This window comes from Falco rusticolus, chromosome 5, assembly GCF_015220075.1.
Source record: "Falco rusticolus isolate bFalRus1 chromosome 5, bFalRus1.pri, whole genome shotgun sequence".
Taxonomy (NCBI): Eukaryota; Metazoa; Chordata; class Aves; order Falconiformes; family Falconidae; genus Falco; species Falco rusticolus.
Window position 1 is genome coordinate 84486896 of NC_051191.1, and position 17680 is coordinate 84504575.

Consider the following 17680-nt stretch of genomic DNA (forward strand, 5'->3'; position numbering starts at 1 on the left):
ACATCTCCGTTTAAATACTATGTATAGGCCCAGCAAATAGGACCTTCATTTCTGTTGGCAAATCATCAATTGTTTGAAATCTTAAGTCTGTCATGTCCCACCTCTCCCATTTTAGAGCTAGATCAAGTATGTTAATAAAGAGTGTGCTTTAATCTGCAAAATGCCATTGCTTAAATTAAATCATGGATTACTGCTTTGCTTTTCATAAGTAAATTATATATACTTTTTAGTTAAGTTTAAAAAGTTTATTGAACTTGGAGATTATTTTCGTAAGTAGTCCCTGCAAAACCAAAATTTTCTGTTAAGGGAAATTGTAAGTGGCTGCCATCTCCAGCCGCTCCAGAGCCTGGGGATTCCTCCTGCCTAGCTGCTGGAGCCCAGTGCAGAGACCCAGATGGATGTGGCTGCTGCTTTCCTGTTTGCAGGTTCAACTGGTAGTGAAGTGAAACATGTATCCCAGAGACACTCACACTTGCACACAGACACACAAAAAGGACATGGATGCAGCAGGCTACACAAACTGCCACAGACAAGATGCTGCCATCAGCAGCAGCTAGTATAGGATTCACATAAAGCATAAGGATAGACAGTGTAAAGCATGCTACATTTTAAACTGCTACACGGTATTGACAGGTATTTTCTAGGGAACCAGGCTAGGTGTTCATGCATTTGGCAGGGTAGTGATGGTGTTCCTAGTAGAAGCAGAAGCTCTACTAGATAAAGGCTGCTTTAGAATACTAGAGAATGGAGGAAGAGAGTAGTATCTGAATAAAACTTGTACTGCACCACTTAGTATGGGAGAATCCTGTTCATATTTCTAAATGGTGGCAAGTGGAAATTTACTGTAATCTCTCTTTGCAACATATTCTATTGTTTCTGTTGTCAACATGCTCTGCTGGGTGCTATGAGGGGAAAAAATGCAAGACAGAGTTGATAAAATAATTCCCGTTTCCTTGGGTTTACGGCAACTTCTGTACTAAAAGTTAGAATATAACCCAAGTTCCTCTGCAGAAATCCTCTGCAGAAAATCACAATACCCCTTTTGCCTAGAATCCTTAAAAATTCTGATTTGCAGATGTTGAAATAAAATAGCTGGCACATTTAGAGTTTGATGGAATGCATCTGATCTTCCCTAACTGAGCACATTGATTATTCATGTGGCAGTTTCAGTTCTGCATCCTCACTGCCTTCCTTTTTATGGATGTAGCTAAAAAGCATATAGCTGTTTGTTTTAGTATTCTTTGCAGGTTTCAGTATTTTTGTCTTTTGTTGTCTATATATACACACCCCCTTTTTATGTCCAAGTTGTAGCTTTCTTTTTTTGGTCATTATATTCACTGTAGGATCTTAGCTTACCTTTTTTTTTTTTTTTTGAGGTCAATATTGATAGTCAGATCTGAAGCCAGATCGGATATAGTCAGATCTCTTCTACAGGTGTTGCCTCCACACCTTCCCACTTTGAGATATGAGTTCAGATAGTTCTGCACTTTTGATTCTAAGATAGTTTCAAGCTTCACCTGTTTGTTAATTTGCTTGAACCCTTGAGACCAGTTGACTTCTGTAATGTCTATTCTTGCTTAGCATCATGTTTAAACTGAATCAACTCACTTGTCAATCTCTGGTTATTATAATCAGTTTACCTGTAGTGTTCTCAACACTTATGAGAGCAAATACAAAGTAACATATGTTGTTGGCTAGTGAAAAATTGAGGATGTCATGACTTTCATAAAAATCTCTCATGACTATGATGTGGTGTCCAATAGCCAGGAATACCTGAATCGCAGAATTGTTGAGATGGGAATGGACCTCTGGTGGCAGTCTGGTCCAACACCCCTGCTCAAGAAGTGCCACCTCAAGCCAGTTGCCCAGGGCTATGTCCAGATGCCTTTTCAGTATCTCTGTGGAGGGAGACTCCACAACTTCCTTGAGTAGCCAGTGCCAGTGCTTGGTTACCCTCACAGTGGAAATGTATTTCGTGATGTTCAGGTGGAACCTCCTGTGTTGCAGTTTGTGCCCATTGCCTCTGGTCCTGTCACTGAGCACCACAGAAAAGAGCCTGGCTCCATCCTTTTTGCAACCTCCCTTCAGCTATTTATATATATTATATATCCCCGAGTCTGCTCTTCTCTAGGCTAAGCAGTCCCAACCCTCTCAGCCTTTTGTCATAGGAGAGATGCTTCAGCCCCTTAATCATCTGTGTGCCCCGTTGTTGAACTCTCGCCAGTGTGTCCATGTCTCTGTTGTGCTGAGGAACCCACAATTGGACACAGAACCCCAGGTGTGGCCTCCCCAGTGTTGAATACAGCAGAAGGATCACTTTCCTCAACCTGCTGCCAATACTCTGTCTAATGTGGCCAAGGACACCATGAACCTTCTTTGCAGCAAGGGCACACTGCTGGGTCCTGTTCAGCCTGGTGTCCACCAGGATTCCCAAGTCCTTTTCTTCCACTCTGCAGTTGGATTGCCCTCAGCACATATTGGTGCGTGGGGTTGTTCCTCCTCAGGTACAGGACTTGGCACTGCTCCTTCTCAGACTTCATGAGGTTCCTGTCAGTCCATTTCTCCAGACTGTTGGGGTCCCTCTGGATGACTGCTCAACCCTCTGGTGTATCAGCTACTCCCAGTTTGGTGTTGTCAGCAAACTTGCTAAGGGTGCACTCTGCCCCACCATCCAGGTCACTAATGAAAATTTTAAGTCAAACTGGGTCCAGGATTGATCCCTGGGGTCCATGCTAGTCACTGGTCTCCAGCTAGACTTTGCACCACTGATCGCTACCCTCTGGGCCTGGCCATTCAGCCCCTTTTCTGCCCACCTCAAATGCTCGTCCAGCCTGTACATTAACAGCTTCTCTGTAAGGATTTTGTGGGAGGCCTTACTGAAGTCCAGGTAGATGATATCCACTGCTCTTCCCTCATCTACCAGGCCAGTCAGTTCATCATAGAAGTTTATCAAGTTGGTCAAGCGTGACTTCCCTTAGCATGGATTCACCACTCCTGATTTTCTTATCCTTAATGTGCCTGGAAATGGTTTCTAGGATTAGGTGCTCCATCATATTTCCAGGGATCAGGGTTAGGCTGACTGTGGTTCCCTGGGTCCTCTTTCTTGCTCTTCTTGAAGATTGGAGTGACATTTGCTTTCCTCCAGTCTTCTGGCACGTCTCCCAGTCACCATGATCAATCTAATATTATCAAGAGTGGCCTGACAGTGACATCTGCCATGGTCACTGCAGCCAAGGCTTTCTTTTATTTTCACATCCCCAACAAAGCCCTACTTGTTGGTGGAGGTCCAGCAGAAGCACCTCTCCTCATTGGCTCCTCTGTTACTTGGAGGAGGAAGTTATCATCCAGGTACTCCAGGAACCTCCTGGTGTGCTTATGTCATACAGTGTTGTCTCTCCAACAGATATCAGGATACTTGAAGTCCCTCATGAGGACTAGGGCCTGCGAACATGAGGCTGTTTCTGTTGCCTGTAGAAGGCTTCATCCACTTGTTCTTCCTGGTCAGGTGGCCCATAGCAGACACCTGCTATACTGTCCCCTTTGCCTGCCCTGTCTTCGATCCTAGCACATAAGGTCTCCATCAGCTCCTCTTCTATCCCCACGCGGAGCTCCATGCATTGCAGCTGCTCCCCCACGTAGAGGGCAACTCCCTCTCTTCATCTTCCTTTCCTGTCCTTCCTCAAGAGCTTGTATTCCTCCATTGCAACACTCCAGTCGTGGGAGCCATCCCACCATGTGTCCATGATCCAGTCTTTCTGTTAATAATAGAAATATTCTAAATAGATGGAAGAAACTGCTGTAGGGTCAAATTTGGAAGAATTAAAATGCATGTGAGTCAAATGGAGGGAAATGAGTGTTAATGTAGCTTTCTATATGCAGTTTATACAGGAATTTGAGGTGTGCCTTTGGTCATGCGCTAAAAAGAATGTTAAAAGAGGAAGTACGTTTTATTAGTATTACTACTGTGACTATTTTAGATTCCTACCTTCTGTTTAAGCATATCGGGAAATAAGGCTGCAACACTTACAAAGTGCATGTTGCTGCAGTTTTTACCTTTTGTTTATGAAGCTCTGAATTTTTTCAGTATCTTTGTGAATTTTGAGGTGAGTGATGTACTGAAGCTTAGACATTAAACTGGGGACAAAATCGGGCATAGAACTCAGGGATCCTCTTGCTATGCCTCATGCTTTTGTTGTTTCAGTATACTCCCTTTTCTTGCAAACAAGTGTAGGTGTTTACTTCACAAATTATATTTACTGTAAAATTTGATCTTTAGTATGTTGCTCTTTGACATTGCTTCTTACAGTAAGTTCTGAGAATACTAATGCGTGTAATTTCTAACTTTTAGGCCAGTTTCTTTTGGGGCAGATTGCTTTGAATAATGAGATTATCCAGCAATCAGAAGGTGAAACAGCCTGCCCACTCAAATGTGAAGAGACCATGAGTGATGATGGGGATGAAGAATTCCAGTTCTCAAATCTGATGGATCGGCTTGGAGCTAAAAAGGTTTTGGATGAGTGAGTCTTCGCAGCAATAGTAATAGATTGTATGATCTTTCATGATTCAGCTCTGGGTTTGATTTTAATGGAATCCAAGGTGAATGATGAGAACTAACACTGCTCTTTAAAAATTAATTTTCTTGGTTGTCAGATATGATAGAATGGCATTCAACCAAAATTTCCAAGAGCAAAGCTATTGTACTCCAGGCACGTGAAACATGTTTGTGCAATAGGAAGGCTATGTCATTAACGCCCTGACGTACCGTGGGTTTTGAACATAGATAATGACTAGCATGTAACTCACAGATGCCACTGATTTCAATCAAGTGTGATCAGTGCATGATGACTGCTTTTTTTTGGCAAGGGCTGTGTTTAAAGTGCATCAGTTAACCGTAGGAAATGTTTTCTCCCCTTTTTCTGCCCTTTTTTCCTTCCCTACATAATTGCAAGTTGTGATTGCTCTGATAACAGAGCAATCTGTTTGTCTTCCAGTACCAGAATGACTCACTTTGAAACAACAGAACCCAAAAGCTGCTTTAAGAGCTTCTTGTGTGTTGGCCTGACATTTGTTGGTCAGTCACAATGAATATTCTAGATCAAAAAAACCCCAGGGCAGAATGGGACAGAATCTGGACAGGTAGCGGGAAAGTTTAAGAAACGCATCAGTGATCCTTACCATGAAATAGAAGTGCTCATCAGTGCTTCTCTTCACCTGACTGCCTGTTAGAGTTGATTGTCAGTTATTCTGAAACGCTTTCATTATGAAGAAATTTTTATTACCTACTTTTGCTATCCTTACCCTCATTTTGTCCTTTAAATACAGTGCTCTTTGCTGGCTAGGTTCAGGCTTACAATGCACATGGAAGAGAAGATGAGTCACAACGAAGCAAACAAAAGTTGTTCAGGAGAATTTTGGCAAAGTTACAAAAGAATTATCATTCACAGTGGAACATCTTTTTTTTCCCAGTATCTGCTGAACAGATTTGGAAACAAAACATTCTCTTGGTAAATCTTTAAATCAAAATTTTCAAGATGTCCTGTTCTGATTTTTGTAGCAGTCCCACTGTGGAATGAAAGTGGGTTGAAAATGAAAAACAACAGTACAAATGCAATTTTTTAACTTGTCGAACTAATTTAGGAAACATTCATACTCATTTCTCATGAGGAAGTGTTTTTGATTAGCTTTCCCATTGCCCCCTCCCCACTAGTTTTGTGGGAACGTCTTTACGCTGTACCACCCTGTCACTTCTACAGAAGTATCTCATCTGTCTCCTTTCTTATCCATTCCTGTTTAGATGAAGTGCCTGGCAAGGCACCCACTAAGCAAATAGTTCCTGTGATTCTCTGCAGTCATGCATGGCCAAACTTTATGATGTGGTTTTTGAATAAATGCAGTTTCCATCATTTCCCCACCCACCTCATCCTTTTCAAATCTGTCACTGCCTAAATAGTCCTTGTTTTTAATAAGCTTTGTGTTAATCAGTGATGCCCTGAAGCCTCCATCCACTAGGATGCTGTGAACATTTATTGCAGCCTGAGAAATGTTCTCACTTGATGAATCCTTTATGATCTCTTCTTTCAGTGAGAGTGATGTGAAGCAACTTTGGTTGCAGCTGAGGAAAGATGAACCTCATTTACTCTCTAATTTTGAAGAGTTCCTGGTCAGAATTTTTTCCCAGCTCCAAGAAGCAGATAATGAGAAGAACCAGTTGGAATGCGCTCTAAAAAAGTTAGTATTTCACTTTGTTGGACTGTTTGTATATTTTTACAACTGTCTTATCTACTGTTTGTATGTTTGAAATAAACAAGGTATTTCAGTGAAGAACTGAGGACTATAATCACAAGACTTCCTGTAATGTAAAATATTATTAGTCGTGAAGAGTACCATTACAATTATTCATAATGCTGAACTGGCTTTTCTAGTTAACAGGTTTTGTTGACTGAAATTATTTTTCAGATGTCTATCATTGCACTGTAGTTTTAAGACAATATTAAGGATTTCACTTCTAGTTAATCAGTTTGATTACAGGGGACAGTCAGGTTTATCAGTAAATCTGGTAAATTGTCTGCATGCTTCTTGAACATTGCATGCAGAAAAGCTGTAAATCTGGATTAACTGGCCAGAGAAATGAGAGGTTTAAGATGTTAAAGCAGCACAAAGCACTGATACCAATGAAAGTGTAAGTTAATAAATATATAGAGAGAACAAACATATGAAGTATAGTAAACAATCTATATTGGTTTTATATATAAAAACGTATCGTGTATATATAGAAACAAATATATTGGAACTAAAAATTAACAGATCATCCTTTGGAAGTTGAGAATGAATGTGGTCTTTCATCTTGCCTTCCTGACTTGCCTCTGTGAGTCACTAGGCAATCATGCAGTCTACTCTCAGATTTTTTTCTCCTTTCCTGGATGTAGGCTGTGCTTTTGTCTTAAGTTGTTCCTTTTTTTCTAACGTGGATGCCCTGAGAAGCCTCCTGCATGTGCTGGGATCTTTATGCCATCCCAGTCTATGCTGTCAACCTTCTGTTTCTTCTAAATTTCATATTTCTATACCTATTTTTTGTCTTTTCTTCTGGAGCTTTCACACATGCATATTTTCATTCATGCATCTGAAGCCTGTAGTCTAGAGACCCAGGGGTTTCCTGTCCTGGTTCGATAGATGCAGTATGCTGCTGCTGTTCCCATTTGTAGGTCCAGACAGTAGTGAGGCTGAATGTATGTTCTCAATACACACCCATGCAGATGCACCACACATGGGGGACCGTGTAGACTGATACTGATTAGAAAGCAGCACCTCTGCTGGCACCCACCTAAGCACAAGCAGCATTCCCACAAATACGAAGGATGACAGCCTGATTCTGCTTCTCCCATCCTGTTTACCAGGAGTGGTAAACTATCCAATGTCCCTGTCTGTACCCTGGGACCCTTACCCATTCTTTGAATCAGACCTTGGGTCTTTCCAGGTGTGGGTCATCTCCTACTAGCTGGCTGGTTCAGCTGGATTGAAGTTTGCTACCCGATTGTGTTCATTTGCTCACTCATCATGGATCATAGATCCTTTAGATACTAGCATGAGGTTTTCAAAGTCCATTTAATATCCATGGCAAGACCCTAGCTCTTTTACCTCCAGTCATCAGCTTAGACCTTGAGTTTTTCCAGATGGAGATCTCCTCCTCCTCACTGGCGAGTTATAAGTTTATAATACATAGTATAACATGCAGCATGATCCCACATAGAGGAAATCTGTGGTACTCTGTTGGGTGTTACTCAAAGGCATAGGGTTGATTTCACTGTGAATTTTTATTTATATGTAGTATGTATGTGTATATATATATGAGTGTGTATATTTAAAGAAAACTTCTCGATGCCAGGTAAGGGGTTTTTTGCCTAGGAAAAAATGTTGATAACTTTTAAATAGCCTTGAAAAAGAGATTTGCATATTGTACTGTCTACTGCTGACCTTCTTACAGATACTAGTATTTTTGTCCTCTGAACGTGTAAATTATGGCACTGCGTGCACTTAGAGTGTGACTGGTTTTATTAGTAACAGGACATAATTTTTTCTCATAGTAAACATGTGCTTTAGTATTTCAGGTAAAATGACCCGCTCTGATTTTGTCAGATACTAACCTCACCTCAGTTTTAAATTTTATTTTAAGCAGTTAAGATGACTGTTGGAGAAGAAACAAAACTTAGGACTGTGATCCCTTGGTTAAAGAGTTTCAACAAAGATTCCTAACAAGATATCAAATATTTTTTCTGATGTGCTCATGGAAGAGGTCTGTCAGCGCATCAGACATACTCTGTGCCAATATAATCGTGGGCATGTTTCTCCTTTTAGGTGATCTGTAATTTTGGTTCAGTAGAACAACCACCAAAATAGTGCTGATGAATTTTTACATAGAACTGAATACACTTTAAGGAAAACAAAGCAAATGGCCACATTTTTGTCCCAGAACTGGTGTTCTTTTCCTCACTGGTGTTTATCATCATAAAGGAATTGATTATGGGCTGTTGCCTGTACTTGTAGATTTCAAGGCAAGATGAAAATATGAGATGTAAACCCTCTCCTTTTAAAAATAGTCATTTACTTCTTTATTTCTTCTCATTTAAACAAAAGTGAGAGACTTTTACTACAGTAATGTATCAAACCAAATACTGTATATATATCTGGTCTGGTGCTGTCAGCAATAGCTAAGCTCTGCGCTGCAAGTGTGAACTAGTAGCTTTATACATTAATCCATTTTGCTTTCGGCATCTATACAGTGAATACAGTTTTTGTTTGCCAGAGTATATTAGTATTTAACTTTAAGTGCTAATTTAAAATTAGATGGTTTCTTAAATTTAGCAGTGGTGTTTTTTAAATAGGTTGATATATTGAGTGCAAAAAAGCAGTAGATGAACTTCATTTTAGGTAAATGTCAGGGAGATACAATAATATAAGTCACGCTAATGTGATCCTGGGCTTGGAATGGGCAGTTAAAACTCCTGAGAAAGCCCTTGCGGTCATTGCAGAGAACTTCCTGAAATCATCAGTTCAGGGTGCAATGGCACCAAAACCCCCCAGTAAAATGCAATGTGTGATCAGGAAGGGTACTGAGAACATGACAAAACATGGGTTTGCCGCTACATAGAATCTTGTTGTGCTTACGTCTTGAGTACTGAATAAAGTTCTGGTTTCTGCACCACAAGAAGAATGTAGTGGAATGAAGAAAGGCACAGAGAATGGCAACTTCGTAGTTAAAGGAATGGAATGGCTGTTCTGGGAGAGCTATTTTTAAAAGGAAGGGTCTCTTGAGTGAGGAGGTAAAGGCTGGAGTGAGATACGATAGACCTTTACAAGTAACCATGAGACCACTGATCAGGCTGAACAAGGAGCTGTTATTCTTTAAATCCCTAGCAGTAGAACCAAGAAGTATTTATAAAGACTAATAGGAAGTAAGCTTAAAACAGATGAGAAAGAGACCTTTTTCTTCTAATAGCAGATAAAATCTGCAACTGCCATTAGCTCTGTCTGCTGCTGTGCTTTGCGTTTGAAAGACAAACCTAGTAAAAAAGGTGGCCTGTGTTTCAAACAACAGAGTTCTAAACAGAGGAGATAAACAAGAGTAAACAGGAAGGGAAGGATGAACTGACTTCTCATTTGGCTTAGCATGGGACAGTGTCGGAGCCCACCTTTGGTGGAAGGAGAATCAACATCTCACGACATCAGTGCACAAAGTGTGCAAGTCACTGTATTTTTTTATGGGGAAGGAAGAACCATTACAACAAACTGCATGAACAGCAATTGTGAAACCCAAACAATTCACATTGCAGGCAGAAATTAAAGCCTTGTGAGTGTGCTGATCCTGAACTCATGATCTGAACTTGGTGAACTCACGTTACATTCCGTTTTGGTTAATGTGCTCAACAACAGCACTGTCTCCCTTTCTTCTCCGTGTGCTTGTTCCAACAGCATTACTGGAAAGAGAAAGATCATGTTATCAAATATTGCTGAAATTACACAATTATGTGTTGAGTGCAACTGGATGGTATGATCCCAGGGAACAGAGATTTTAATTATAACATTTTTCATTTTTCACATAACAATGATATGCCCTTATGTCTTTAATTATTTTCCCCTGATTGCATGTGGGGAATACTTGCCATCTAATGTCTTGGGTTATTTTTTCTGCTGATTGTTAGTTATGTTACTTACAATTGTGTTACACTTTTGATTTTAACAGGATATTACTTTACCTCTGCTTAATTCAATCAGAGTTACGATGGTAAGCCATGAATGAAATGCTTGGGGAATATTCAAAAACGTCATGTGCTTACGTGCCAGGCAAACAAAAAAGATTTCTACATCCAGAGGTACCTCCTGGATGTGGTCTTGATGGTGCTACTGTATCCTTTGCCTCACATAAGAGGAAAGAAATACCTAAATCAGCAGCTTAATAGTGCGGGACTGAAGTTATTTTCCATGTTACACAGAAGCAAAGAAAATATGAGTCCCATAGAAATGCTGACTACTGTGCAAGGTGTTCTGCCGTTCTGCCTGTGCGAAGTTACAGAGGTTTTCAGTACACAGTCAGTCTAGCCCCAATCAAAATGATATTATATTGTATGAATACAGTATTTTAAAATACAATATTACCGTCTCTGCCATACCTATCTAAATAATTGTTAAATCTTTATAAATTTGTGTAATTTTGTTCCATTGATGAGTGCTAATTTCTTATGAAGCATTTTTTTAGTTTTAAGAAAATAAAATCGGAGATCAGAACATGACCTGACTTTACAATGGGAGCAGTAGTGTAGCAAAAAGGGCTTCTAGATTTTCTGGCACTCTCTATTTGAAGCATTGCAGTTACATGAAGTGGCCCTTGTCTGGGCCTAGATTCACAAAAATCTAAACGGCAGCGATCGATTTCCTCAGATTGGTGTAGCTTGGTATTTGTTTATTACTGCTTTAAGTCCTGAGAAAATGCTTTCCTCCCCTTATTTTTTACCTGTGACTGAAAATGCAAGATGGTGATGTCAAGTCTTCTGGTGTTTGAAAGGGGGAAAGAAACTCTTGTTTCTGTTCTTTCTCACTCTCTGTAGCTTAGGTAAATCTTCTGAAATTTCTTTCCAATTTGCTTGACTTTAACTAAGAAGAGAGAATCAGGCCTTTAATAAATGGAAACATAGAATCTGTAGAGAATTAGGTAAAAAAAAAGATACCCAGATTACAAAATTAACAGCTTTTTTTCCTACTGTATGTTCCTTGTCTTGCTCTTACTGATGTGAATGCTGTAGGAGATTATGTACTTTATTTGTAACAGATGCATTCTGCAGATTGTTCAAGGAGCAGCTCTAGAAAGATGAATGTGGGGGGATACGCAGTAGTGTCATATAAAAGCCCTGTTAATCTTTATTAAAAATCTTTCTAGGATGTCCCCTGAGTTTGATGCAAAGGTAAGTTTTGCTTTTTAGTTTCTGGATTAATGAGAATAGAATAGTAGCAGAACAAATGCTGCCTTGTTCCCTTTCAACAGTTTTTCTGCCCAAACTAAAGCATTTAAATGTAATCCTTCATGTATCGAAACACAGTGCTATTAATTGCAATGTTCTGTTGGAAAAAGGGAGCTTTTTAGGTCCTTCTTTTTTCCTACAGATACACTTGTACGCAGCGTATTTATTTCTGTTCCTCAGCTGGGCTTTTCAAATTTGTTTCAGCAAAGCTGTTAGAGAGGCAGTAAGGCAGCTTTCAGGAAGGGTTTTCAAGGAGTCCGTTGTAGCTAAAATGTCTTCGACATGATAGAAGTACCTCATTTAATGCTATGGAATGGTAAACAATGCAGTTCCACAGTAAAAAAAAAAAAATGAAGTTGCAGTGAAAATACTTTTAACTGGCAAACTTACACTCTGGTATTACTGGTATTGTCACTAGGAAGCTCTCTGTTCCTTACACTTAAGATTTAGTAGTTGTTAAAGTTGCATAATGGACAGCTGCTTTAGATGTGTAGCTTTATTAGCCTCTGAGCTGTTGAAGCCTTACTTCCATGAGAAATAAATAAAAAATGAATCTGTGACCTTTCCTGCACAAAAATTACTATTTTCTTAATCCTAGAACATTCTCTGGAGTCTTCTGTTAAGGCAGGAATGTGGCACTTAGTTCATAATGTGACCCATGATTTGCAGTAATGCTACAAAGACCCACTCAGTATACTTTTATCTCTTATTAGGAAGATTGCTGCTTATGATGAAGAAATTCAGCATCTCTATGAGGAAATGGAACAGCAAATCAAAAAGGAGAAAGAGCAGTTTCTCTTGAAAGTGAGTGTGTCTGTTATTGTGGGCATGGATTCTGCTCCCAGTACCAGTGGTTTTATACTCACTCTGGGTGTGAAGTGAAGGCCCACAAAATGTGTTTCACAACAGAATAAGAAAACACATAGTTTATGTCCCTGCTCCTTTTGTACTGATCCACATTCTGCAGCTTCACCCTGCAGTGATGAACTTCAAAGTGACCTGGGGGATGAGAGGAGCACTGATGCCCTCTGCTCAGTGGTTGGCATGCAGTAGAACTACAGCCTCATTGTATTATCGATGCTGCTATAGGTCGAACTTCTGGTCACAATTAGGAAAAAATGGTCTTGGAGGTTGTTCAGAACATTGCTAATCCTGTTGAGTTCTGCAGTCTCTGCTTTTGGGGAGGGGGAAGTTGTCACAGAAGAGCAACAAGAGATAAATCAAGTGATGGTAGTTTCTGAAACCACTGCAGCTGTTTGCAAAATAAACATAGGTCAGTTTCTTTTGTCACTGCCATGGTGCTTCCAAGGCAACTGACAATGATTTTCCTTTTCTTACAAAGTGTCCTTTAAATCTCCTCACCGCTTTCATAGTCTGTTCTTTGGATTTTTCTGTCCTCTTTTTCTCTCCTAAACCAAGGAAGATAACAAGAATTCCCAGTATGGTCTAGGAAGGTGTCATCTTAGAATCATTTGGGTTGGAAGGCACCTATGTTGCTCCTAACTTTTAAACTAGATCAGGTTGCTCCAGGGACTTGTACAGTTGAGTTTTGTGTTTGCAAATGGTGGAGGTTCCATAGCTCCTCTGGGTGGCCTGGGACAACCAGTCATGAGCTATTGGCTCATGCCTTTTTGTTGTCTTGAAAGCAGTTATGTAAGTGAAACCAGTGTATGGTTCCAAACAACACACAGTACACAAAATGTGGCCAAAACTAGTGGATATCCATCAGTTACTGTCTCCATCTCAATCAGGATATCTAAAAAATCCTTTTGTGAGCCAAATATATAAGGTACTTTTTGTTTCCTGACATAAAGTGTGTTAAAGCAAAAAGAGCCTTTATCAGCTAAGGAATCAGTCTTTTCACTCGCCTCACAGGGTAGTGAACCTGACTCATAAATTTCAAGTTTTTCCATTCCAAGCTGAGAGCAGTTTTTAGTGGTGGATGAGATAAGCCCTTTATAAAAAGTTCATACATCAGCTCAAGGATAAAAAGTATTTGTAACTTTGCCTGACAGCAGTTGTTGTGAAAGAGATGGTTTGTATGCTCTTAATAGCCCACAACTGAAGTTGCATTGAAAATCCTGAAACAACAGAGACTTTTCCATAAGCAATGATTGTTGGATCTCCTAATTAGCTGTATATTTGCAGTAAAGCCATTTCTTTTAAGCTTTTTCATTGAAGCTTCCCACTGAAGCTATTTACAGTTTAGTCAGCATTCACACTAATGGTTGTCAGACACTCAAGAAGTATTGTTTCTTGGCATGACTGATTTGGGATTTGGGGAGATCTGACTGTTAAATTGTTTCTCTAATGCAAAGTCTCACAAAGACTTTATAGCCTGGAGAGACGCATTGATGCCATATAAAAGGGTAATTATTATGGCTTGAATGAAGAGCAGCTCTTGAAGAATACATTTTAAAAAATTGGTAAGATGCAAATAAGTACAAATTGTAGCAATTTACAATACTTAATACCCTGCTGACTGAAGGTTATACAAAAGGGGCAGTTAGTCTGTCTTTTTTACTTGGATATATAGTCTTCCACGTAAGAAGCCAGTTAACGTGCATTTGATTACCCCATTACATGTACTGCTAAAGAGGAAAACATGTAGGCTCCACTGTTGTCTTGAGGGAATTTTTATTTTTGTTTAGAGGCATTTTCCTGGGGACCTTAGAGAATAAAAGCCTGTTGTAGAGGAACAGGACAGATTCTCAGCTGACGTGAACTTCTGGAACCCAGTTTTGTTCAGGGGAGGTCTTGACAACTCGTGTCAGCTGAGGAGTGTCTGAAGGATTAGTTCCAAATAGGACTGAGAGTTCCCAGTGCTTGCAGGATACTTAGATAGTGGAGAGGCTGTTATAATTGCTAAGGGATAGGTGGAGCCTGAAGCCCAGACCACTTGCTTATAGTGGTGGAACACCTGTGACAAATTGTTGGTAGTGATGGATTTTAAAGGGGGCGGGTGTTGTTTCTTTTACTTCGACCTGACTTGCTATGCTGTGTGTCAATACCCCGTATCTCCTGTGTCAATCCTGGTGTATTGTATGCGAGTTATGGTGTGACTCCATAATAGCTTAAATTTGTCTGGGTTGTTTCAATCAGTGCATTGTCATCAGTTGGCTGGTTCAGGAAACCAAATGTGACAGCTATTCATTTTTTTCTGGTGTTTTTTTTTTCCCTGCTTGTTTAGCTCTCTGAAACAGCTCACTGCTGTAACAGATGAGCATGAATGCTAGTGTATAAGAGGATGAAGCTGGAAATGGGAGGATGCATTCTAGCTTCATTGATTTAGGTTGGCTACGCTCCTAAAGCTTGTGCCTAAGATCGAAAACTTCTGCCTCTATTTTGTGGATTTGATGCCTATTCATGTGCAGTCAGCACATCCTGGAGCAACTGCAGTCATTGAAGTTGCTGGACTACACCAATGTACAGAAGCTCAGAGTCTGGATTCATGAGTGATACCATCGCAAAATTGAGTTCTGTCAGTAGCTTGTTATATTCACTGTGAAAAGCTTGCCAATTATTTTCATGCCTGATTCCTTATGTTTCCTCCTGCTGATGCAATTGTGCTGTTCTGTTAATGCATTTCCTCTTTGAATTTTGCAGGACACAGAGAGATTTCAGTCCTACAGTCAAGAGCTGGAGTGCAAGCTCCTGTCAAAAGAACAAGAACTGGAACAATTGGTTCAAAAACAGAAAAAGGTATTAATCAATACCATTCAGAGTTAAAAATTACATAATTTTTATTTTTTCATGAAATTTTCTTCAGGTACTCTTCTAGGTCTGAAAAATGCAACTTGGTGTGATGTGGTTCTGCCAAACTGTGACCCTCTTGTTGCTTTTGTCATGAGTGTGGATACCTGCATGCATTTAGAAGTGGGGTTGTGCTGGACTGCTAGACACTGCTAGACTATGCATGTGCATAGGAAATACGTTACCGTATGTTTCTAAAGGAGTTTTCCTTTTATATGATAAAATATATAAAAAAAGTTCCAAGTATTTTCCCCAGGTATTAGGTTAACTTTATGAAAACGTAGCAGAATTCCATTTTCTTCAATGTGCTAGGGACTGCCTTAATGCCTGGACTGCCCAAGAGCAGAGAACAATTATTTAGGTCTTACAGCGTACACCTTTGCTCAAAGCTTGTATCAGCTACTCATTCACTTGTTTTTCACTGTTGTTCAGCACTAGAACTGGAAATGCTCCCTCCTGATCAGCCTGGTCCTCATACATCTCTGTGATAACAGTTTTATAGCAGTGCGTGGTTCTCTTGCATGGTAACAGCTTGTCAAGTTCCCATGTTAAAGCCTGATGTGTTTTACTTAAAATGCATGGCCTGCTTGGAGAAGCAGAGTATTTCTGCATGTGTGAACTTGCTGTAAAAAAAGGTCAGTGCATGAAAGGCTAGTGATAGGCAAAGGGGTAGTGCTGGAATTAGAAGGGCTGAAATGGAGTGCTGTGAACCAACTCCCTCTGTAGAATATGACTATAAAATACATGTAAAATTGTTTATCCTGGCAGTGGCTTGCAAGGGTCAGTCCTGAGAAGTAGGAGAGAAGTAAGAAGGGAGGGAAGAGGAAAAGGAAGTTTGTGGGCAGTTTCCTAGTTGTGTGTAGTTTTTAGATCGTCCTCAGAGGAGTGAATTGGGGTGCTGCTGAAGCTGATGGGAATTGTAGTATTGTACTGGAGTAAGAGGGGAGGCAAACCTCTACCTGACTATAATGATGCAGGTTTAGCTGATGAGGATATAGAACTGAACTAAAAGGCCATTACAGAATTGAAATCAACTGCCTGATGTTAATTACCTTTGGTCAGTACCACTGTGAATCAGAACAGATGTGGGTTTATGCAGGCTGTCTACCACATTGCAGCACTATAGTGAAATATATCTTAATAATAAATAATAATAAAAGATATTGAAGATATATATGGGGGCACACAAATCAGGCATTTTTAGTCTGAACCTAACTGCAAAAATATAAGAAATCACTTACTCTAATTTCATAATTATTATATTTTAATATTTTCCCTTTTTTTTGGTTTTTTTTGCTTTAAATCTAAGTTTAAAATTTAGTTATCACCCAGTAGTTCTGTAAAACTCTATTTTTCCAGTAGTTCTCCAAAATAAATTTGGTATAAAAACTAGAAGCTATTCAAAGGCTTAGACTCAATTTTAAGCCTGGTGTGATCAAGTAATACAGGCAGCAGTATCAGGAAGTTTTATCTTACGATTATTGTTTCCATTGCCTATTGTCTACTATTGCCTATCTTGGAAAACATAAAACAATGTCTGTGCTATTTTTATTAGTATAATTTTTAAATCTAATTTTATGTTTTACTTTTCTATTCATTGTGTTATTATTAATAGTTTTACTGTGTTTTCTATTTTATTTGTAACTTCTGTTATTTATAATTTCCTCTGTCCCTTACAAATTTGCATGAGACTCAAAAAGGGTGCTTTTAAAGGACAGGATTTTCTTTTCTTCCTACCGTAAAAATTGAACTATCCCATTTTATTTTTATGGAAAGGAAACTGTATTGGACAAATGGAATTCACTACTTCTGATAACATGATGACTGTGATGATTTTATTCAGATAATTGATGATATTTGAAACTTTTGTCATTCAACCAACTGATTGGTACCCACTGTCAATCTTATATGCAGTGTTGTTGGTTTTTTTTTCTGGTATAGCAGCCTAGCCTGTTTATTTGAATGCTTAACTCATTGTAGTTAGAGACAGTGTTTTGTATGTATATTTTTCTATTTCCTAATGACTATCTCTGAGAGTGACTCTCATCTTTCCTCATATCTGTTTTTATAATACTATAACCCCACTCATTTTCAGGTATTACTCTTCATTCACCTCAATATCAATGTGTGCTAGGTTAGCTTCCACCTCTAATGTTTGCCTTAACAAGAGTTCACTGAAACTTTTGCCGCCTCCTCTTGCATGGAAATATACGTTGATAATTACATGTGTTCTTGCAGACGGTGATGTCAGCTTAGTTTAATTACAGCTTCCATGCTTGATTATTTGAGAGAACCTCTTGGGAGTAATACAAATGCTTTTTTCCAAACTTCATTAATAAGTCTCTTTTTGCTTTCCTCTGGCCTCTCCCTCCCCTCTCTCCCTATTTCCCCCTCTGTTTCTATTATTCCTGTGTTGG

The 17680-nt window shown here is 39.4% G+C and overlaps 1 protein-coding gene across 2 annotated transcripts in view; it reads left to right on the forward strand.

Annotated features, from left to right (window-relative positions):
- Positions 1-17680, forward strand: part of CRACR2A (calcium release activated channel regulator 2A) — a 60729-nt gene that overhangs the window by 17021 nt on the left and 26028 nt on the right. For both annotated transcript variants that reach the window (XM_037390095.1, XM_037390096.1), the window contains exons 4-7: positions 4349-4517; positions 6082-6228; positions 12224-12314; positions 15117-15212. In XM_037390095.1, coding sequence (XP_037245992.1) covers positions 4349-4517; positions 6082-6228; positions 12224-12314; positions 15117-15212 — 503 coding nt within the window. The remainder of the gene's footprint in view (positions 1-4348; positions 4518-6081; positions 6229-12223; positions 12315-15116; positions 15213-17680) is intronic.